The 23,018-nt window shown below is 43.2% G+C and overlaps 1 protein-coding gene across 3 annotated transcripts in view; it reads right to left on the bottom strand.

Moving 5' to 3' along the window:
* The window catches only part of Fam120a (family with sequence similarity 120A), a 105,619-nt gene that overhangs the window by 80,966 nt on the left and 1,635 nt on the right, over positions 1 to 23,018 (bottom strand). For all 3 annotated transcript variants that reach the window (XM_052728173.1, XM_052728176.1, XM_052728175.1), the window contains exon 2: positions 3,060 to 3,306. In XM_052728173.1, the coding sequence (XP_052584133.1) occupies positions 3,060 to 3,306 (247 nt within the window). The remainder of the gene's footprint in view (positions 1 to 3,059; positions 3,307 to 23,018) is intronic.

The following is a 23,018-nucleotide window of genomic DNA, read 5'->3' as shown; positions in this document are numbered from 1 at the left end:
CCTCCTTAGGGCTCACTAGCCAGCTAGCCTACACTTACTGGTGAGCCCCAGATCCCAATAAGAAACCCTGTCTCAAAATAAAAGAAATCAACAACAAAAGTGGACAGTTGTCCAGAGGAAAGTCATTGGAGACTGACCTTTGACCTGCATACACCTATCTTTCTGGTAACTAGAAATTTGTAAAAATAACCCACAATCTAATTAATTTCCCAGGATGAGCTAACTCCATAGAAAGCACAGTAACTTCACTAGAGACCATTCAGCTCCCCAAAGGGCCCTGAGTATCTAAAGTAGAGAGCCAAGGAATTAAGTCTCAGGAAAAAATCACTCCAAAAAACATGCATTTCTACTTGGACACAATTATGCAAAAAAAGTTAAAGAGATGAATTTTAAAGTAGCTTGACACATACACAAAGACATAGGAAGGGGAGGCTAACAGGAAAGGAACTGCACAAGGCAGGTGCAAAGTAAAAGGTGTATACGTGCAGCTTTAATCCCAGCACTCAGGAGGCAGAGGCAAGCAGATCTGTGAGTTCAAGACCAGCCAGGTCTACAAAGCAAGTTCTTGGACTGCCAGGGCTACACAGAGAAACCCCATCTCAAAAAACAAAAACAAAAAAGCAAATAAGCAAAAAAATGTGCATATGTACATGTTACTGCTTGAAACATATTTAAGTAATATAAATTAATACATAAAGTATATCCTTTCTGGAAATACAGCAAAATAATTCTTTCATGGGATGTTTTTAATCTACTTACAATAGTTTGTTTTTATTTTAAAGTAGTTGTTTTTCTGCTAGGTGTGGTATCATGCACTTGTAATCCCAGAGGAGACAGGAAGACCTAAAGTCCAAGCTCATCCTCGGCTACAAGGTCACTGGAAGCCAAGCTGAGCTATATAAGACTCTTGTTCAAAACAAAATACAACAAAAAAGTAATTGTTTTCTTTTATAATAGTGGCTACCATGCAAAGGGAAAGAAATCACAGCAATGCTTTAGCCCTGTGGCATATTTTCTTTGTGTTTAAAGATTTTTGTGTGTGTGGTTTTCTTTTCCCTTTAGTTTTTTTTGAGATAGCGTTTCTCTGTGTAGTCTTGACTGTCCTGGAATTCACTCTGTAGACCAGGCTGGCCTTGAACTCAGGGATCCCCCTGCCTCTGCCTCCCCAAGTGCTGGAATTGAAGATGTGTGCCACCACTGCTCAGCAAGATTTTTTTTTCTAATTTTAAACTTATTTATTTTATTGTATGTGTCCAAGTGTTTTGCCTACATGTATGTATATAGGTATGTATGTGTGCCATACATGTGTGCCTGGTGCCCACAGGTCAGAAGAGGGCATTGGATCCCTTAGAACTAGAGTTATAGATGTTTTGTGAGCTACCATGTGAGTGCTAGGAACCAACCGGGGTGGGGGTGGGGTCCAGTGCAAGAACAGTAAGTGCTCTTAACCTCTGAACTGTCTCTCTAATCAAAGATTTATTTTGAATTGTGTGTGTGTGTGTGTGTGTGTGTGTGTGTGTGTGTGTGTGTGCGCGTGCGCATGCGCGGGGTTTCTTTCTGTCTTTCTGTACGCTGTGAGAATGCATTGCTCTGACTGGTTGATAAATAAAGCTGCATTGGCCTATGACAGGGCAGGATAAGGTTAGGTGGTACATTCAAACTAAAGACGAGATGAAGGGTGAGTTGGGGGAGACACCAGCCCACACGCCCAAGGAGCAACAAGATGCCCACAGACCAGTAACACCATGGCCATATGTCAATATATAGATTAATAGAAATGGGTTGAGTTAAGTTGTAAGAGCTAGCTAGCAAGAAGCCTGACTTATAGGCCATACAGTTTGTAAATAATATAAGCCTCTGTATGTTTACTTGGGACCAAGCAGCTGCAGGAAGCAGGTGGGAGAAAGCAGTTAGGAGAAATTCATCCCGACCACAGGGCTAGGCACGACCGAAGAAATTTCTGGGGTGGGTGGGTGGGTGTGTGTGTGTGTGTGTGTGTGTGTGTGTGTGTGTGTGTGTGTTATTTCATGTGCATTGGTATTTTGCCTACATATATGCCTGTGTGAGGTGTCAGATTCCCTGTAACAGACAGTTGTATGCTGTCATGTGGGTGCCGGAAACTGAAATCAGGTCTTCCGAAAGAGCAGCAAGTGCTTTTAACCACTGAACCGTATCTCCAGCCCATGTGTGTTTCTATGTGGAAATATGCACATATGTGTGCAGGTACTTACAGAGGCAAGCCACCCAACACGGGTGCTGGGAACTGAATTCAGGTCCTCTACAAGAGCAGTGCACTCTTTTTTATTAAGAAAATTTTTTCATTCATTTTATACACCAATCAAAGATCCCCCTCTTCCCTCCTCCCGCTCCCCCAGCCTCCCCCTCCCAACTCCCCCCCCCCCCATAATAAGGCAAGACCTCCCATTGGGAGGCACATTCAGTAGAGGCAAGTCCAAGCCTTTCCCCTGCCTCAAGGCTGCATGAGGTGTCCCATCATAGGTAGTGGGCTCCAAAAAGCCCAAGAGCAGTACACTCTTAACTGCTGAGTCACCCTTTAAGCCCACTTGTTTTTTGAGAAAGTCTCACTGGGTAGCTCAGTTCAGTGATTCTCCTGCCTCAGCTTCCTGCATGCTGGGATTACAGGCTTGTGCCACAATGCCAGGCACATATATTTTCTTCTTTTATAAACACAATTTATGATACCAGTTTGATGATCACTAACACTGTCATAGTGGGCATGTGTTCAGAAAACATAGTGGGCATATGTAATTCAGAAATGTTATTGTCCTAAAATTTGGAGTTTATCACAAAGTAAGTTTTTCAGCCTGGATAGAACAATATATAAACAACATATAAAGCTTAGAAACAAGAATAATACATTACTAGCAAATAAAGAAAACATACCCAAAACAATGCAATTGAAGAGCCCATTCTTTCATTCTTAAATGTAAATATCAGATATAAAACCAAAGCACTCAGGCAGAAAATCTTCAAAAGATACATCAGTATGCTTACTGTACCACTCCCTTAGAAAATAGTTTTCACACTACTCCACCTACCTAACAGAGCAGCAAAAATAGGAAAACGATTTGGGTTCAGGTCCAGTTGCTTGGCAACTTCGTGCATCAGATATTGGCTTGTGGTGAGACTCTTCCCATTGCGGCTCAGTTTCAGGGCATGGGCACTGAAGTAGTAGGGGATGTTGCACAGTGCATAATCAGAGTCATACGCCACCAAGCCATGGAAACCATTCTCTCTGCAGAAGCCAATCACTTCTTGATGGTGATCCTCAATGCTCTGTGCAACCTACACACAAAAAAAAGGAGATGCCATAAAATGCAGGCTCTAACTGCAGCAGCAGGCTCAGCAGGCAGTCTGACATAAACATTACCCAAAGGATCACAAAGCGCCAGGACCAAGTGTGCAGCACAGTGCTCCAACAGGAACTTTGTAGGAAAACTGAATTCAAATCACCTCTCAATAACCCACTATCCCATCTAGACAGCAAATTAATTCCCACTCATGACAATCCAAACTTATCCTACTTAAAAACAGGCAAATCTGACTGATCCCTCCAACAGTATTTAAGAGAAAGGAAAATGGAAGGGGTAGGGGAGATGAAGAAGAAAATAAAGCAGAAAGAGTAAGACAAAGAGGGCACCCACATCTGCAGAGCCAACAGCCTCTTCAAAGGACATCAAAAGGGTCAGAAAGGAACACCATACTGTCTCCCTTAAGTAAAGGCCTGCATTACCTGTCTCCTAGTCTATGCTCCTGAGGTATTCATTAGAGATGAGCCTGGGGTACACACGAACACCCTAAAGATAACTGTCCCTGTGCAAGCCACATCAGGACTACCACTTAGCTAACTGCCATGTTTATGAAGAGAAGGAGCCCAGGCACTCTCCCTCTGCATCCCCACTGTCAACTAGACACAGCAACCTAGCCTGGAGGCTCGCTGAGGAGCAGGAAGACACCTACGAAGTCCTCTGGAGTCCTAGACACATACCCACAGCACTGAAAACGGCTCTGAAATGTTAAAAACCAAAGTCAAAATCATTTTTTTTGTTTTGTTTTGTTTTTAGGTTTTTCGAGACAGGGTTTCTCTGTGCAGCTTTGCGCCTTTCCTGGATCTCGCACTGTAGACCAGGCTGGCCTCGAACTCACAAAGATCCGCCTGCCTCTGCCTCCCAAGTGCTGGGATTAAAGGCGTGCGCCACCACCGCCCGGCCATTTTTAAAATTTTAAACAAGGTATAATACTTCAAATCCCAAACTACTGATTTCCCTCTCTTATTAATTCTCAAACTCTGTCCAACTAAAATTCTAGAAAGCTATTTGTTTCTATGAATGAAGAAGGTTTGGGTTTTTTGTTTGTTTTTTTCCTAGACAGGGTTTCTCTGTGTAGTTTTGGTGCCTGTCCTGGATCTCGCTCTGTAGACCAGGCTGGCCTCGAACTCACAGAGATCCGCATGGCTCTGCCTCCCGAGTGCTGGGATTAAAGGCGTGCGCCACTGCCACCCAGCCAATGAAGGTATTTTAGAGACTAGAATTTCCACTGAAGCAGGGGACTCAGTTCAATCTCCACAGAGACTTAGGAGAAACACATGCCTCTTTAACCTGAAATTTCTAGAACTACGATCTAATGTATGGATGTAATGAGTGAAATTTTAAGTTCCAGCAGCCAAGGGTCAAGTGACCAGCAGCTATCCTACTGTACCTAAGTGACACAGAACATCTGTGTCTCCTCAGTGGTGGCCATCATTAAACTAATCTCCTTGCTGGCTTTCACAATGGAAGTGGTTTCCAGGTCTAGCTGAAATTAGTTGTAATGAAATCTCATCAAGAGGCAAAGCAAACTGTTGAGGATAATAGTTAAAGGAAAAATAACCTTTTGAATTCTCTTGGGGAGAAAATTTAATAAAACATACGTTATAAGAAAAAGCAAAACTACAATTAGGTAATGCTCTCCCTAGAATAAAAGAAATTTACTTCATCCTTAATCTAGAAACATACCAGCTAAAACAGAAAAGTAGCTGAAAAAAATTTCTAAAATTAATCCCATCTAGAAATGGTAATCTTAGTCTAGTCCAAGTTCTTTATCAAATATTCTTCCACACTGGTTGTTTTCCAGCCATTTCCTAAAAGATTCCTAGGACACACAGGTGACTGCTTGTTCCAGAGGATTCGTGAGCTTGTAGGAGATGGTGCAGCGAGTCTACGCAGTCCATGCTTCTATCTGCGGGAGGTTTATTAGCACCTTGCTCCAGAAAACTGAGAGCAGATAGATCCACCTCCAAGGTTACGGACCAGAAGGGCTAGGCTCAACTCCTCAGTACATCACTCTCTGAGCTCCTAGATTATCGGCTTCACAGGGCAGGGAAGTGGCTACATCCCAAAGCAGGAGAGGCTTCTCCTAAGGAAAAGTTTTTCAACCAAAGGCTGAGAAGAAGAGGCAGTTCTGGGTGGGCTTCCACTGCCATGCCCATTCAGATCTGAGGTAAAAATCAAAGACCAGGAAGTAGAACTCCACCTGGGCTGAGAAGCCAGAAAGCAGAAGGTGAAGACTGAGTCAGCAGGGGTCAGGTCTAACTTGTCAGCTTTCAAATAATGCTGGGAGTGGTATAAAACAGTAGGCGATATATTTTAAAAGCTGTAAAACCTTCACGTTCTTTGACTAGTAACCCTACTCCAAGAAATAGACTAAAAATTAATCTACCAAATAAAAATCATTAGAACCATGAAAAGAATCATAGTAACTCCTACAGGAGAAAACTAAGCTTAAACTATGAAACAGGTAGTCACTACAACGTTTTGTAGAAAAACTTGAGGAAAGTTTCATTAAAACATTAATCATATTAGAACACAATAAAATGTTAATTATAGCTATGTAAAACTGTGTCTGTGGAAACAGACTGGAAATGAAAAGGCCCAACAGAGTTGTATCAGGGTAGTGGAATTATGGGTGCACAACTTTTTAAGAGAAAGAAAAAAAAAGAAAAACAAAAAACAAAACCTGCTTAAGGGCTGGGAAGCAGGTTAGTGGCTGGGAGGGCCTAACATGTACAAGCCCTCAGTTCCATCCCAGCACTACTACAAAAGGACAGAAAGAACTGTCCCACCAGAAAGCAGACCACTCTCTGGTCCTCTCTCTGCTGGAGACTTCGGACAGATTCTTACAGTTTAGAAGTCTGTCTCTACAAAACAAAAGGACCTCCACTCATCCATCCACTGCAGCCACTCAGACATCCCCTGCACCAAATCATGCATCCACTGCAGCCACTCAGACATCCCCTGCACCAAATCATGCATCCCCTGCAGCCAGACATCCCCTGCAGCTAATTATACATCCCCTGCAGCCACTCAGACATCCCCTGCAGCTAATTATACATCCCCTGCAGCCACTCAGACATCCAGTGCAGCTAATCATACATCCACTGCAGCTAATCAGACATCCACTACAGCCAATCACCCATCCCCTGCAGCCACTCAGACATTCCCTGCAGCCACTCATCCATCCCCTGCAGTTAATCATATACCCACTGCAGCCAATCATCCATCCCCTGCAGTTAATCATATATCCACTGCAGCCAATCATCCATCCCCTGCAGTTAATCATATATCCACTGCAGCCAATCATCCATCCCCTGCAGTTAATCATATATCCACTGCAGCTGGCTATTTATTTAGTGCTTTATCTGTCTTTATTGAAAAATCACAGTATTGTTAATCATTTGCAAATTAGAGTTGGGGTAAATTACTAAAGTTTGTGAGCTTTTTAATACACTGGATTTTGTTGTTCCTTTGTTTGAGGCAGGATTTCACTGTGTTTTTTCAAGCTTGCAATCCTCCTGCCTCAGCCTACGAAGTGCTGGTGTTACAGGCCTTCATAGTCATACCCAGCTACACTTTGCTTTTAAATGCTAATCTGAAAACCAGTATTGAGAACAAACAATTCTGCTGGGGTGGAGGAAGAAACTAATGGGGGAATTGCTGCAGACCACTCAGCGACCGCGCATACTGTTGCTGCTGGAGAGACCACCTTGCTAATCTGTAACTTAAGAATCCTTGGGAACTCACAAGCTATAGCATTTCTCCACCTCAGTGATTCCCCAGTGTCAGGCAGCAAGTCTTCTCTAATTCAAAGATGTGTGTGTGAGCAGAGGTCCTTGTTCTTTGTAGAGAGGGTCCCATAAACTGTAAGAATCTGCGCCAAGTCTACAGCAGAGAGGACCAAAGAATGTGTTTCTTTTTCTAATCAGACTGTTCTTTCTTCTTTTGTTTTGTGTTGCAGTAGTACTGGGCAGAATCCACCCTCACCCCACCACTAACCTGCTTCCAGCCTTTAACCAGGACTGACTGACTGACTGACTGAATAATGAAATGAATGAATGAATGAATGAGCTAGATAACTATGAATGTTTACAGTGGCCGAAGACACAATTCTCCAAGCTTTAAGGCAATGGTAGTTGATAAAAAGACCTAGCAGAGGATGTGATCAGAGGGAAAACGGCACAAACGGGAGCTCTGAGCGGGAGAAGGGAAGAGTGCCGCACCACAGGCAGTCTTCATCAAATGTAATAATGAAGAAGCTGGACATGGTGGCACACACCTGTAACCCCAGCACTTGCTAAGTGGCAATAGGAGAACCAAGAGGTCAAGGCCAGCCTCAGCTACATAATTACTGACTCAAAATAAATAGATTGGATTGTATTTTTTAAAAACTTAAAATAAGGTTTGGGGAGATGGCTCAGGTGATGTGTGTGCTATACATGCATAAGAACCTGAGCTGGGATCCCCAGAATCCATGTAAAAGAACTTCTGTAATCCCAACACTAAGGAGGAAGGCCAAGAGATTGGCCAGGAGCTTACCAGCCATACCAATGGCCTCTAGCTTCGATGAGACCCTGTCTCAAAAAATAAGGTAGAGAGTGAGAGGAACACACTGAACATTGACCACTGGCCTCCACATGCACACGCACATATGTGCACATGTACATGTGCACACACATACATGAACACATGTACATGCACACACAAATGAAGTACTAAAGTTTCAGTGCTCAGAAGACAGGGTAGGACAAATAGGAGCCATCCTCCTCTGGTATTCAGGACTCCATTACTTTTTCCTTTTCTCTTGCTTCTACTCTTCCCAAGATGAGCCTGGGAATAACATAATTTGTATTTTTATAACTTCATAAACTTGTTAATTTCATTTTTAGAAGTGAATAAAAACTGTGACACTTAAGGCTAGAGAAACAGCTCAGTGGTTAAGAAGAGTGCTTGCTCTGCAGTCATGAGAACCAGAGTTGGACCCAAGTACCTAAGCCAGCACCCCACAAATGCCTGCAGCCCTAACTCCCTCACTCCCCAGGGCACAGTAGGGCAGAGACAGGAGGCATGTTGGGGTTTGCTGGCTTCCAGCCTGGCCAAGAAGGAGCCCTGGCTGTAAGGACAGACCCTGCCTGAAAAGGAACAGGCAGAGATCTCTTCTAGTTCATACACCTGCACATACACTCACACAGATACACACGCAGAAGTCAATTAATAAATCTTTGGTATGGGGGTGGAACTCTAGGGTCAAGTGCTTGCCTAACAAGCAGGAGACTCTAGCTCAGTGGTTCTCAACCTTACAGTTCTTCATGTTGTAGTGACCTCCAACCATAAAATTATTTTCATTGCTACTCCATAACTACAATTTTGCTACTATTATAAATCATAATGTAAATATCTGTGTTTCTTGATGATCTTAGTGACCCCTGTGAAAAGAGTTGGTTGGTCCCCAAATGGAATGACACACAGGTTGAGAACCTCTGTTCTAGATTCAAATCCCAACACAGGGGAAAAAAAAATGTATGTGATCAGTTGGTGACAGATGTCTATAATCTCAGTGTTCAGTATGCCAAGGCATGGAAAGTTCAAGGACAGTCTAGGTTACATAGCAGGACCCTTTCTTAAAAAATAATAAATAGCTGGGCAGTGGTGTTGCACTCTTTTAATCCCAGCCCTCAGGAGGCAGAGGCAGGTGGTTCTCTGTGAGATCAAGGCCAGCGTGGTCTACAAAGGGAGTTCCAGGACAGCCAGGGCTGTTAACACAGAGAAACCCTGTCTCGAAAAAACAAAAAAGAATGCTATGAGACACAGCATTGAGAAGATTGTTACTGTTAACCCCTAGAAAGCATACAACAAGAGAACGAAGCCTTCACAGATACTTAGAGAGAACCCATCTGTCATTGGAAATCCCATGTCAGAAGCCAGAGACCACCTACAGTGTTAGAACTAGTGCATGCTTCCAACCAAGAAAGTGAAACTCCAGAATCCCTGAACACACTCAAAAGAACAATCTTCTTCAGCTCCAGCTGAGTGCAAGGCCAGCGACCCACACAAGGTGCCCGTCTAAGCCAGCCCTCCCAAGAAACAGGGAAGGTTAGTGCTGAAAAGCTTAAGTGGCAGCAAAATGTACTGGTTTAGCTCTCAAGGAGGTACCTTCTATTTAGCTTAGGATGATTTTTATTCTACTATCAACTTACACAGAATTCTGGGTTGATTTTTAATGTCAATATGGTGTTAGATGTCATATTAAAAAAATAAATAATGCCGGGCGGTGGTGGCGCACGCCTTTAATCCCAGCACTCGGGAGGCAGAGCCAGGCGGATCTCTGTGAGTTCGAGGCCAGCCTGGGCTACCAAGTGAGTTCCAGGAGAGGCGCAAAGCAACACAGAGAAACCCTGTCTCGAAAAACCAAAAAAAAAAAAAATAAATAAATAAATAAATAAATAAATAAATAAGAAGCTGACGAGATGACTCAGATGTTAAGACCACTGGCTGCTCTTCCAGAGAACGAGAGTTTGGTTCCCAGCACCCACACAGTGGCATACAACGGTCTGTAACTCCCATTCCAGGGGATCCAACGCCCTCTTCTGGCTTCCGTGGGTACCAGGCACACAAACAGCACACAGACATATGTGCAGGCAAAATACCCACACATACTAAAAACAGAGGGGCAAGTAAGTCAAAACTACTTCTTTTTTTTTTTTTTTTTTTTTTTTTGGTTTTTCGAGACAGGGTTTCTCTGTGTAGCTTTGCGCCTCTCCTGGAACTCACTTGGTAGCCCAGGCTGGCCTCGAACTCACAGAGATCCGCCTGGCTCTGCCTCCCGAGAAAAGCTACTTCTATAAAGAATAATAATTTAAAGTTTTCAAGATTAGCTAGCAAGTATAATAATTAATCCATTAATTGTGAAATGCAGACAAAGGGACAGCCCTGGAGGCAGCCCTACCACTCGCTCCTCAACTCCAGGGAAAGCACGCTCTTATGTCCCTGCTAAGCAGGTGGGTAAACTGCCCACTTAATATTGGTGTGCTTCTGTGTTCATTACAAGGAAACTGGGATGAGTGGACACATTACATGTGAACCTCACAGAATCATTTCAAGTAACAAACACTTGAAATGTGTCAGGCACTTCTGAAGTAAAACAGGACATGTCACAGAGAAACACTGTGTATAACCTTTCTCAAAATGCTTTTACAATAGCTCAAGGAATAATTAATCCATCCTCCAGCCATCCAAGAAAATACAAGTTAGCCTGGTCATAGATGAACCTCACTTCTTCTGTCTAAAAGACAAAACAAAGCCGGGCGGTGGTGGCGCACGCCTTTAATCCCAGCACTCGGGAGGCAGAGACAGGCGGATCTCTGTGAGTTCGAGGCCAGCCTGGGCTACCAAGTGAGTCCCAGGAAAGGCGCAAAACTACACAGAGAAACCCTGTCTCGAAAAACCAAAAAAAAAAAAAGAGAAAAAAAGACAAAACAAGAACAGGCTTTGACGTATGCCCACAAAAGTCTAGTCAACAGGTATTAGGTAGTGAAACTCACTCCTGGCTTCTGTTCCTGCCCTCATCCAACTCACAAATCAGAACGCAACTGTCAATTCCAGCTGGTGAGGTGGGTTATTGCTTCTGACTTTAAAGGAGAGATAGAGATTTAACTGTAATAGCATTCATTCCAATCTCTCCCTCTAGAGAAACTGCGATCACAGCTGACCAAGCAGATCCTACATGCCTCATTTATTCCATAAGAATAGAAGGCAATGGTCCTAAAAGCAATGAAAAATATCTGAACTCCACCACAGCCAGCAACATTTCTTTTGAAATAAAAGGAGTGGCACCAAAAAAGATGCACAACTTTGGCAAGTATTAGAGAAATGCAAACCACACCACAAGTAACCATACTCAGCAGGATGGCTACTATTCAAAACAGGTAAGAAGTAGTATAGGCAAGCATGTGGAAAATCAGAACCCGGGGGGTGGGGAGGCGAGAATGTAAAGTGGTAGAGCAAGTATGAAGAACAGCATAGCAGTTCCCAAAAAGGTGCATCATCAGGGTGGGGAGGCGGCTCAACAGGGTAAAGCAGCTGCCTTGCAACTGCCCACCTAGCCACACCCGTGTAGACGTGGGGCCATGGTGGCCCATCTGTAATTCCAGGGATCAGAAGGTGGAGCTGAGATTCCACGGGCAAGCTGGCTAGCTAGACTAGTGGAACCCTCAGGCTCTCTGAGTTCCAGTGGGAGACCGCCTGCTCCTCAACACAGAAAGTGAAAATCAGTAAAGGATGACACTCAACATCAACTGGCTTTCACATGTACACATGCACATGTGCTCACACAAGAATGCACACTACACACTTATATATGCAAAAACTGGTTAAGGCGCCAAATTATGTATACCATACTACAATTGTAAAAACACAATAATAAAAGAAGGGTACCACCTCGACTCCTGATCTTAGAAGACTTAGGCACTTAACTCCAAGATAAAACTTTTTACTTAATAAAAAATACAAACCTTATTTTCCCTGTGGATATATGACAATGGAGCATGTATGTAATGCCTTTTCTGAACTACCAAAGGGTATGATTTTTTTCCCCTTTCAATTCCTTTAGCAGGCTGTTTGTTACATGACTGCAGTTTGACTCTGCTTATTTGGTAATAAAATTGTTTTCTTTCTCTTCTTTAAAAAACAAACAAGGGAGTAGATATAAAAGAAATGCAAGTTAAACTTTACATTTTTTTAAAAATTAAAAAACTTGATAAGAGACATTCATAGTATTTTATATGGATTCTATTTAAAATAGTCTACTATAAAAACCTCCAAATGACTCGACTAAAACTTAAAACAGATTTTTGTTAAAAGTCATTCTAAGAGCTGGAGGGACGATGGCTCAGCAGTTAAGAGCACTGGCTGCTCTTCCAGAGGTTCAAGTCCCAGCACCCACATGGCAGCTCACAACTGTCTGTAACTCCAGTTCCAGGGGATCTGACACCTTCACACCAATGCACATGAAATAAAGTTAAATAAAATTATTTTTTTAAAAAAAGTCACTCTAAGCTGGGCACAGTGACATGCACCTGAAGTCTCAGTTATAACATAGCAACATCTTGTATCTAAATAAATAAATAAATGGTAAAATTTTAAATTCATTCCAAAATTTAAAAGCCAAAACTTAATTCTCAGAGTTCAGAAAAAAAAAAAAAAAAAAAGAATTTTAGATTGATACAATTTACCGCAGCAATGTCTGCAAAGTTCTACGGTCCAACAACTTGCAAATGGTCTGGGCAGGGTCTAGAGAACCCCCAGCTGTCTCAGTGGTCCTGTCACTCTTCCTGAATGGGCTCTAGTTCCAAAAGGAGCCCACACTGGCCTGAGGAGTCCACCAGCCTCTGGCTGGACTGCCTGTTAACTACACCACACTAGCTGCAGGGTTTGTAGCACGGCAAAACGGCAACAGCACGGGAAATCCACTCTTTCCAACCACTAGTCTAGTTTTTGTCAGGGTTTGGTTTTGTTTTTTTCTGAGACAATAGCAAAATAAATACCAAAATGGCCAGGGCACAAATGGATGCTATCTCTCAAAGGCAGCTCAGTCCACACTCCCCCATGATGCCTCAAATCAGGAGCAAGGAGAAAAGCAGATGCCAGTTTACCTACACAGCCCTCCTTTATGCCTTCTCAACAGAGTACATCTGAGTTAAGAAGCATAAAAGGATTATTGCAAGATAAAATCCAGGCACCAGGTGGCTGGGATGAGCTCAGTCAGTCAGTCACCTTTGGAATTAACTGACTCTGGCCTGAAAAATCCTCTACTTCCTCCTGTCACACAGCCTGCAGAAGGAAGCTGCAGTGTTGGGTGTGTCACACTCAGCAGGTAGTCTGTGAACAACTACAATATGCCAGGGACTGTTCCAGGAGCTGGATGACAGCCAAGGTCCTCATAGAACTTATTTTCCATCGGGGGAGGAAAAAAAGAAAAAGCAAAATAAGTAAGATACACATGCAGCTGGAGAATTTTAAAACACTGCATGTTGTTATTTATTTAAGTGTACATGTATATGTCTACATGAGTGAGGACAGTGCTCTTAACCACTGAACCATGGCTCTGGCCCCAAACTTTGATTCAAAATTTATATGTCTAATTGGTTTTAGGGGTTTTTTGTTTGTTTGTTTTGTTTCTTTGAAATTCTGTCTACAAATCCACTAGAAAATAGCCTAATCATTCTAAACTACCTTTCTTCATATACAGTCTTTTGACATTTACTCCTACAGTTAATTGCTTACCAAAGTGGAATGTGTACTGTGTATTAATTAGCTTCTTCTCATTGGTATAAATTTCAGTAAACTCAAATGAAGAGTAATATAGGCCTAAAAATATCTTAAAGATAGGGAATATATATAAACGTATATTTTAGTTTAGAAACTTGAGCTGTACTTCCGAGTTCTCTTCCCGGTGTACAAAGGCCCCCAAAGCCCTACAACTTAGAATCCTTGATTTGAGTGCATCAAGATTTCCTTGACTTGGCACTACTAGTATTCAGGACTAGGTAACTCTCTGCTGCAGGGAGCTGTTCTGGACTCTGCAGAATGTTAGCAGTATCCCTGGCCTCTACCCAACTAACATCCTCTGCCCTGGGGGCTCTGATGACACTGCCAACTACCTCATCTGTCAACCCTAACTAAGAATTACTCCCAAGTCTTCACAAATATGTCATCTTACGGCATCAAAAAAGTTCTAAACGTTAATATGAAAGACTTACCTCGACGCTGGCTAACCCAGGGAAAGCTTCCCAAAGGTTCCCTAATTCTCAATTCCCTTCTCTGCTCCATGACAAGCAGCAAGAGGCACTCAGTTGCCTGCTAAAATTAAGCCCCTTTCAGGGCTGGAGGGATGGGTCAGTGGTTAAGAACGCCGGCTGCTTTTCCAGAAGACTGAGAGTTTGATTCCCAGTACCCACATGACAGTTCACAACCACCTATAACTCCAGACCTGGGGGAATCTGATGCTTTCTACTAGCCTCTGTGGGCACCTGATATGTATAGATATGTATACATGCAGGCAAATGGTTCATACACATAAAATAAGTAAACATTAAAAAAAAAGGAGCCGGGCGGTGGTGGCGCATGCCTTTAATCCCAGCACTCGGGAGGCAGAGCCAGGAGGATCTCTATGAGTTCGAGGCCAGCCTGGACTACCAAGTGAGTTCCAGGAAGGGCGCAAAGCTACACAGAGAAACCCTGTCTCGAAAAATCCAAAAAAAAAAAAAAAAAAAAAAAAAGGAATTAAGCCCCTCGGGAAACAGAAAAAAAAGCATAAGAAAACACATTTTAATAAATGTATATTGATCCAAATGTTAAAGAAAATAAAATTTTTCTGGCTATATAAAAGAATACAGTAAATATTAAATTTAAATTTAATTTTAAAAAAGTGAATGTTAATGTAGTGGTGTAAACCTTTAATCCCAGTACTTGTGAGGCCAAGACCAGCCTGGCCTGCATAGCAAGTTCTGGACTAGACAATTCTACATAGTAAAACCCTCAAAAAAAACAAAAAACAAAGCCTGGCATAGTGGCATATTGTAACACAAATCTTAAAAGGTCTTATTAATTTAAAACATGGTGCCAGCTATTGGGGTAAATTCTGAAAGATCAGAGAGACAGAACAGGCCACAGCCAACCTCACCTCGCCAATTTCTCAGCTGACCTTGTTTCCTCAAACTGGAAGCCTCTGAGTCCTCACTGGAATGGATCTCAGCTTAACTGCTGCTAAAAGCCTAAAAGCTTAAAAAGCCTCTAGTTCCTGATCCTCATGCCTTATATTCCTTTCTGTTTCCTGCCATCACTTCCTGGGATTAAAGGCGTGAGTCACCATGCCTGGCTGTTTTCAGTGTGGCCTTGAACTCACAGAGATCCAAATGGATCTCTACCTCCGGAATGCTAGAATTAAAGGTGTGTGCTACCACTGCCTAACCTCTAAATTTAATCTAGTAACTGTTCTGTTCTATGACCCCCAGATAAGTTTACTGGGGTACACATTACATCAACCACAGCACATGCCTTTAATTCCAGCACTCCAGAGACAGACACAGGCAAATTTCTGGGAGTTCCAGGCCAACCAGGGCTACACAGTGAGACCCTGGGTTTTTTGTTTGTTTGTTTGTTTAAGTAAATGTTGGGACTATGAAGATGGCTCAGTGGGTAAGAGTGCTTGCTCTGCAAGCATGAGGACCTGAGGACAAATCTCCAGAACTCACAGTTGCATGCATCTGTGACCCTTTGAGGGGCAGAGACGGGCCAACCTAGCCTAACCAAAACAAGCTACAGTTCATTGAGAGACCCAGTCTCTAAGCAGTTAGGTGGTCACTAATACAGGAAGATACCCAACGTCCTGCTCAGGCCTCCAAATGCACGAACATGGGTACATACGTACACACACATACACACATACACACACACACACACACACACCAAGGAAGCAAGGTGGTGTTTGAGACAGGCTTTGAAGAGAGTATAAGTTTGACAAACTTAAGTGAGGTAGCAATCAGAAAAGATGGTATGACAGACTCAAATAAGTTAAACAGGTAAATAAGGTAGGGATGGCATGAATCATGAAGCATAAGATATAATGGCCAGGGCTGCAGAAGGGTCTACAAGTCTGAACAGAGCTGGACTCTAATGGCTTAGTCAAGTTAGTCAAGTCTGAACACAACAGAGGCCTCTCTGAAGATGTGGTGGGTTGCTCTGCCAGGGTGTGAAAGATGAATAACCTGGGGTAACTAACTGTTCGAGTTCGAGGCCATTCTGACATACCAGCAGGAAATGGTACTAGTTCCTAGTATATGTCTTACATTTCTAGATTCTGGTTGTATGAGTCTGTATCATTTCTTAAATGCCAACAGATAGAGAACAATTTGGTTTCAGAACCTGCCAATGGGTTTGCAGAGCAGCTGTGTGGTAGGTAGCCTTCTGTGTCAAGGATGCTGGGAATGAGGAAGAGGAAGAGGTAAGAAGATTGTGGTGCTACCATGTGTCATTAGTGTAGGGACTAGCAGAGTGGGGAGGTGGAACAGTCAAGTGACTGAAGCAGTGCAGACTGATGGGAGTGATCTGGAGGCTCAAATCTGTCTGGGTAGAAAGTAAAACTACAGAACTGGGAAAAGGCAAGGGAAGTCCAGGGAAGACGTCCAGAAAGGAACACAGAACACAAGCCTTGAAGGGGTTGACACTTCTTATCGGGTCCAAGCTCTGGGACAGCAACAATGAAATTAGAAATTTATTCAGAGTGAGAAGCCAAGAGGCAGATTAAGGACATAGCTGGTGGGGGTGTGAGCATGTGGGATGTGGAGAACAAGCCTGGTTGGTGGAAGGGGGAGGGACCACTGGTTAGTAGGGCAAGGAGACAAGACACGAATCGAGAGCTTGGCGAGTGTCCGACATTAAGAGCATGTGGCTGGGATGCCCCTCACAAAAGGTGATACTGGACACCAGGAAAAAGAGGAGCATGTAAGAGGGAACCCTAAGGCCTTTGGCCTTTAGGGAAAGTCTCTAAACTGCTTTGGCCACTGAAGAGCACTCAAGGTGGGAAAAGACAGTGGGACTCTAGAAAAGAGACTTTGGTGAGGACAACAACTTGAGAACAATCAGTGCTCAATGACAAACTTGTGCTCAGGAGCTGAATCCAGCCTAGAGTACTGTTTTGCTTGGCTTGACAGTTTTTAAGTAGGATAACTTTAAATAAAATGTGGATTTCTGGTTTACTTAAAAAATCTGGACATCTGGCAACATGGATGCACAGTCCCGCTTGGCTGTCATGCCATTGGGCAAGGTGGCTCACATCTATAATCCCAGGAGGATGAAGCAGGAAGGCTGCCATTAGTTTGAGGCCAGCCTAGTCTACACAGTTAGCTCCAGGCCAGTCTGAGCTATACAGTGAACCTTGTCTGGAAGAGAAAAGTAAAAAGGCAAGACAAGACATGAGAGGAGTTGGGAGGGTAAATGAGGAGGGAAAGAGAAGAGAAGAAAGGGGGCGTGATGTTGCAAGCCTTTAATCCCAGCAAAGGCAGAGAGGCAAGAGTACATCTGTTGAGACCAAGACTAGCCTGGTCTACATAGTGAGTTCTAGGACACCCAGAACTTTATAAATAGAGAGACCCTGTCTCAAAAAAAAAAAAAAAAAAACACAAAAAGATTTTTCACATATTAAAAATTGCTGATAATGTGTAGTATAACATATGACATAAAACATATAGCTTCTGTAGCCACTGTGGTAATAACAAAGCACTTTTGAAAGAATTAAATATATGACTGATGTAACTTAGTGACAAAGTTCTTGCTTAGCAAGCATGAACCCTTGACTCAATCCCCAACACCACTAATATGTGTGGTGTGTGTATGTATGTGTATGTATGCTAAACAAAACTGTCAATTACTTGGCTATTCTAAGTCTGAGTACATACTTAAAAAGAAATAAAAGCAAAGATTCAAATCTATTTGCATACCACATTCATAGAAGCACTACTCATTTTTCACAATTATCAAAAAGCAGGAGAAATTCAGATGTCTAGCTATGGATATATATCGCTATCACACACAAATGGAATACTGTTTAGCTTACAAAATTACTGACCCTTCAAGTGGTGAGCTGCAGCCATGTGCCTTGGAACATTCAGCGTCAGTGTATACTGTGTCTAGCTTTCTATTGTACCTTTTCTGTTTTGAGCTGTAAATACCATTATGTTAAACTGTCTCTGGTGTTCTTTACAGCCAGACACTGTACAGGCTTGTAGCTGAGAGCAACAGGTCTCCAGATATATATATAGCCTGCAGGCTACACCAGTTAGGTTTAAGTATACGTCAAGAAACCACCTGAATATGTATTCCTCCTGTCGTTAAGCAACAGGGGACTAGTTACAAAACTGACATACAAGAGAAAAATATTTATTTTGAATGGATGAGCAGTTTCAGTAAATTCTCAACTGTATTTCCTGGTTACTTAAAGGTCCCTGAGCATTGCTCTTAGTTCTCCGGATCTAGTGATCGGAGAGCAGAAACCCTGCTGCTCCTATTGTAACTGCAAACGCCTGCTCTCAGAACAGCCAGGGCATGAGCACTATGTAGGCACACCCCTAAAGTACTCACACAATGGAACTGGACTTTTGACTTTAGCCTGCACTTCCCTTTGCAGGGTGCCTAGTCCCTCCCCATTTGTAACTGAATCAGTAGACGTTGTTTCTCACCATGTAAAATAGCCAGGAAGATAGGTACTGAGTGCTAAGGACAGAGTGAATGTGACCGAGGACCAGGAAGCATCCAGGGTGACACTGGTTATTCCTTGCCGCTGACTCTCAAGAAAAGACCATCAGTCCTAAAGACAAGTGTGTTTCCTTGGCGTGGCTGAACACAGGAACACCATTTTGTGTAAGCTCTGAGCAAACAGACCAGAGCATAGATTTACCAGAGCCCCACTGGAAGGAACTCAGACTGAGGTCTGAGGAACCTCAGGATAAACTTTCACACCTACACCTCCCGTCTGGTAGGAGAGGTGTTTAGACAGTGCCAGTGAATGAATGTCACCAAGATTTTTAAATAAACACAAGTCACTCCCTGAGGCTTCAAAGGTTACCATGACTCAAGGCACACAAAGGCTACTCTCCCAGTGACTAGCAAATGCCATGTTCAAGTAATGCTGTGTAATGTCCACAAGAAAATTATCTCTAAACCAACTTCTAATGGTCACAGATCCACTAACTGTGCAAAACATGCAGCAAGGGCCAGCAAGACGGCTCAGCAGACAAAGGAGTCCAACAACCTGAGTCTGTCCCAGGACCCACATGGAGAGAAGCCCAACTGTCCTCTGACTCCACAAGTGCCCCAACACACATGCCCCACCACCAAATAAATAAATTTAAATGCAATTTAAAAACATAGTTATTACTCTATCAAAGAAGCATTTTCTAAATCAAAAAGGATTTCTCTAAACAAAGATGACAGGAAATTATACCTTTCTGCCAATTTATAAAACACTAAAAAAGGTAGGGGAGTGGGAAAGGGGAGGAAGAGCTGGAGATGACAAAAAGAGATGGTTTACATGTATGAAACTGTCAAAGAATAAATAAAAGATATCCTACTTTAAAAACACTAGAAAAAGTTAAAAAGATGGTATTTTGTATTTTTGTAACAGAAATGCTTTTTACACAACATAATATATGCATAGGTATTCATGTCAATTTCTTTACCAAAATTTATCTTTTTTTGAAGTAGTAATTATCATACAGTAAATTAATTTTTATTTAGTTTTGGTGTAGTTTTGATTTTGAAGTGTTATTATCACCAGAACAGACAGTTCTGCCCTCAATCTCCAAGCAGCTCACTCCTGTAGCCAGTGTTCACACCCTCTCTCCTGACTCTCAGTCACTTCCTGGACTCCCATCCCTGTGGCTTTCTCTTTCAGAGGAGGTCATATAAAAGAGAATCACACTTTGTGAACCTAGCTCTCTCTCTCTCTCTCTCTCTCTCTCTCTCTCTCTCTCTCTCTCTCTCTCTCTCTCTCTCTCTCTGTGTGTGTGTGTGTGTGTGTGTGTGTGTGTGTGTGTGTGTGTGTGTAAGCCAGAGGCTCAGGATGGGTGTCTTCCTCAAGTACTTTCTACCTTTGTGAGAAGGGTTTCTCCCCGAACATGGAAACTCGTGGTCAACGAGCCCCGAGGATCTCCCCATGTCCACATGCCCCACTGGGGTTAGAGCTGACACTGCCATGCTCAGCTTCCTCTATGGGTGCTGGAGTCCTGCTTCAGACCCGAGCTCTTCTCTGTGCAGCAGGCATTACTAACTGAGCCACCTTCCCAACTGCTACAGGCTTTCTGTTTTGTTTTGTTTTCCATGACAGGGTTTCATGGAGCCTAGGCTGGCCTCTAAGTGCTATGCAGCTGAGGTTAGCCCTGAACTTCTGATTCTCCTGCTTTTACCTCCCAAGTACTGAGACTAGAGGTATGTGCCACTATGTCCAGTTTATACAGTGCTGGGCATGGACCTGTGGGCTTCACACATACAAGGCATGCTTTACCAACTGGCTATATCCCCAGGGCAAATGCTAGTGTTTATGTGAATAAACTTTCATTAAGAAAATACCCATTAGTGAGATTTGCTAGAATATGAACACTTAGTAAGAAACTGCCACTAGAGAAAAGGCTCAGTGGTGAACACTGGCTGCTCTTCCAGAGGACCCAGGTTCAAGTCCCAGCACGCACATAGTGGTTCACAACCATCTGTAACTTCAATTCCAGGAAATCCAATGTTCTATTCTGACCTCTGCAGGCACCAAGCACAGAAGTGGTGCTTGTCTACCACACACAGTTGTGTCCTTCCTAATCTAATGTCCTCACTTGAATGCTCTACTGTTTGAGCTATGTGAAGCTGCTTATGATGAAGGGTGACCACAGGGAATGGAGAAATCCTGCTGCTTGGTGTCAATTTTAGGTCTAGCATTGGGACTAAGAGTGTATGTGTACATAGGGTAGAGGGACAGGGCTGTGGAGGGAGACACATCTACATCATGCAGGCAGAACACCCATACACATAATCAAATAAACTGCCAGCCCAATTCCAGATGCTCAGAATCCTGCTAGCACCTGGTGCTGACAGTCTTTCCTATTCACCTATTCGGCCAGACATGTAGTGATAGCTCATCACTGTTTCACGTTTTTATGAGCATTCAAAAACAATTAAAAATTCAATATACACATGCACACACAAACACTAAAGGTAATTTTTATGACTCAAAAGCATCCTTTTTAAAACATGCACAGTACATTATTACTTTTTTAAAATTATTTTTTGATTTACTTGTGTGTGTGAATGTTTTGCCTGTTTGTATGTCTGTGCACCACATTCACAGCTGGAGACTGCGGAAGTCAGAAGAGGGCTTCCGATACCATGGAACCAGAGGTCTAGAGAGTTGGGAACCACTGTGCGGATTCTGGGAATCAAATCCGGGGCCCCTGCAAGAACAAGTGTTCTTAACGGCTAAGCCACCTTCCAGCCCCTGAAAATCATCCTCAGAGAATAAATACTGCACTATCCTCAGGGGCACCAAGTGCACAGGATTGTTTTCTTGATTAAAAACACCCCCAGAATTCCGTCTGCTTTCTGCAGTTCCCCTCTTCTCTCTGGTGTCTCCTTTGCTATTAACGGCACTCCTGCCTCCAGCAGACTTTCTCCTTCACTCGCTCTCTCCTCAAGCAGAGCTGAGAAAATGGACAACGGGGTTGCTAGACTTACCTCTGCAAAGGCTAGAGCAGGCTGAGAGAGGTCCTTCAGGCAGGAAAGACAACACTATTCTCCTGTCATTCTACCCAATGTTCTGGAGATTGTGCTTGGTTGCTAAGAAATTTCTAAAAGCTAAATCTCTTAGGCATTTTTCAAAAAAGTGAGGTTGCTAGTAAGATCACAGGTTCTTACCCTAAAGCCCATGCATGCTAGCCTCAAACTCAGGATCCTCCTGCCTCAACTTTCCAAGTGTTGGGATGACAGGCATGTTCCACCAAACACATCGAGACTGTCTTAAATGTGGCTTACATCTAGCTTCTAAACACACACTACATTGGTCAAAATCCCGAGTATCTACTAGGTATGGGAGGCATTCACAAGGGCCCAAAGATGTTACAATCAGCCAGATATGGTGGTGTGACCTTTAAATCTCAGCCTCAGGAGGCAGAGGCAGGGGCAAACGGACCTCTGTGAGTTTGAGATCAGCCTGGTCTACATAGAGAGTTCCAGGCCAGCCAGGGCAATATAGTGAGATCCTGTCTTTAAAAAGAGCTTACCATTTGTAAGAATTCAACATTTCTTGCAAAAAGGTAAAAGCACACACGAACCCACACACCCAGATTCTATTCTGAAGTAATTAATATTCAATGTTTTCTTGAATGTGGGCTGACTAAGGATACAGCCCTGTGCTGTTAGCAAAAGCTGGTGATAACTCCTTGTGTGTTAAATGTCACTTCCCATCACCAAACAGCACTAAACCAGGACCTTTTTCAGACTGTCCACTAGAGGTGGATCATAGAGGACCGGCTCCACTTTCCCCTTCCGAGAGCCCCAGGCTACAGAGAAAAAGTGAAAAAGCACACATTGCCTCTCACACGAACTAGCTGAGAAATGACACGCAGTGTATCTGCCACACTCCTGGGCCAATCACCACTCTTCCAGCTGCCTCCACCCACAGACTTAAACACAACTTCACCAATTGCAACAGGATCCTGGGTGGGACTTCCGCAATCATTTTAGGCTTAACTACCACCATCTCATCACTGCCAGCAGGGATGATCAGGAAGAGGGAGACAGTCTAAAACTTTCAACTCAAGCTCAGTTTCCAAAGAAATGAACAAGTTGGAAGACAGTGGCAAATGTTAAAAACTTAAATAGCCTCATCCACCCTGCAACCCCCCAAAAAACAAGTGTTTTAAAGAAAACATGAAAATGCAAGCTACCCAAACTTTTGAAGATAAGTTAGGTGCTCCGCTTTCAGTCAACTGCTGGGCCCTTAAGCTCTCCTCTGGCCCAATTTTGGCTGCAGAGTCTTCTGCCAAAGGGACAGCAGAAGGCTGACAATGTGCAGCTCTCCTTACCCACTCATCAGGGCTCGCTGAAGGTCACTGAATGCTTCCTGTGCAGCAGAAAAACAGCTCCAGCAAG

The sequence above is a fragment of the Peromyscus californicus genome, unplaced genomic scaffold (assembly GCF_007827085.1).
Source record: "Peromyscus californicus insignis strain IS unplaced genomic scaffold, ASM782708v3 Scaffold_8__1_contigs__length_139910024, whole genome shotgun sequence".
Lineage (NCBI taxonomy): Eukaryota > Metazoa > Chordata > Mammalia > Rodentia > Cricetidae > Peromyscus > Peromyscus californicus.
Note: the sequence above shows the minus strand (reverse complement) of the source record. Positions and strands in the feature narration are given on the sequence as shown.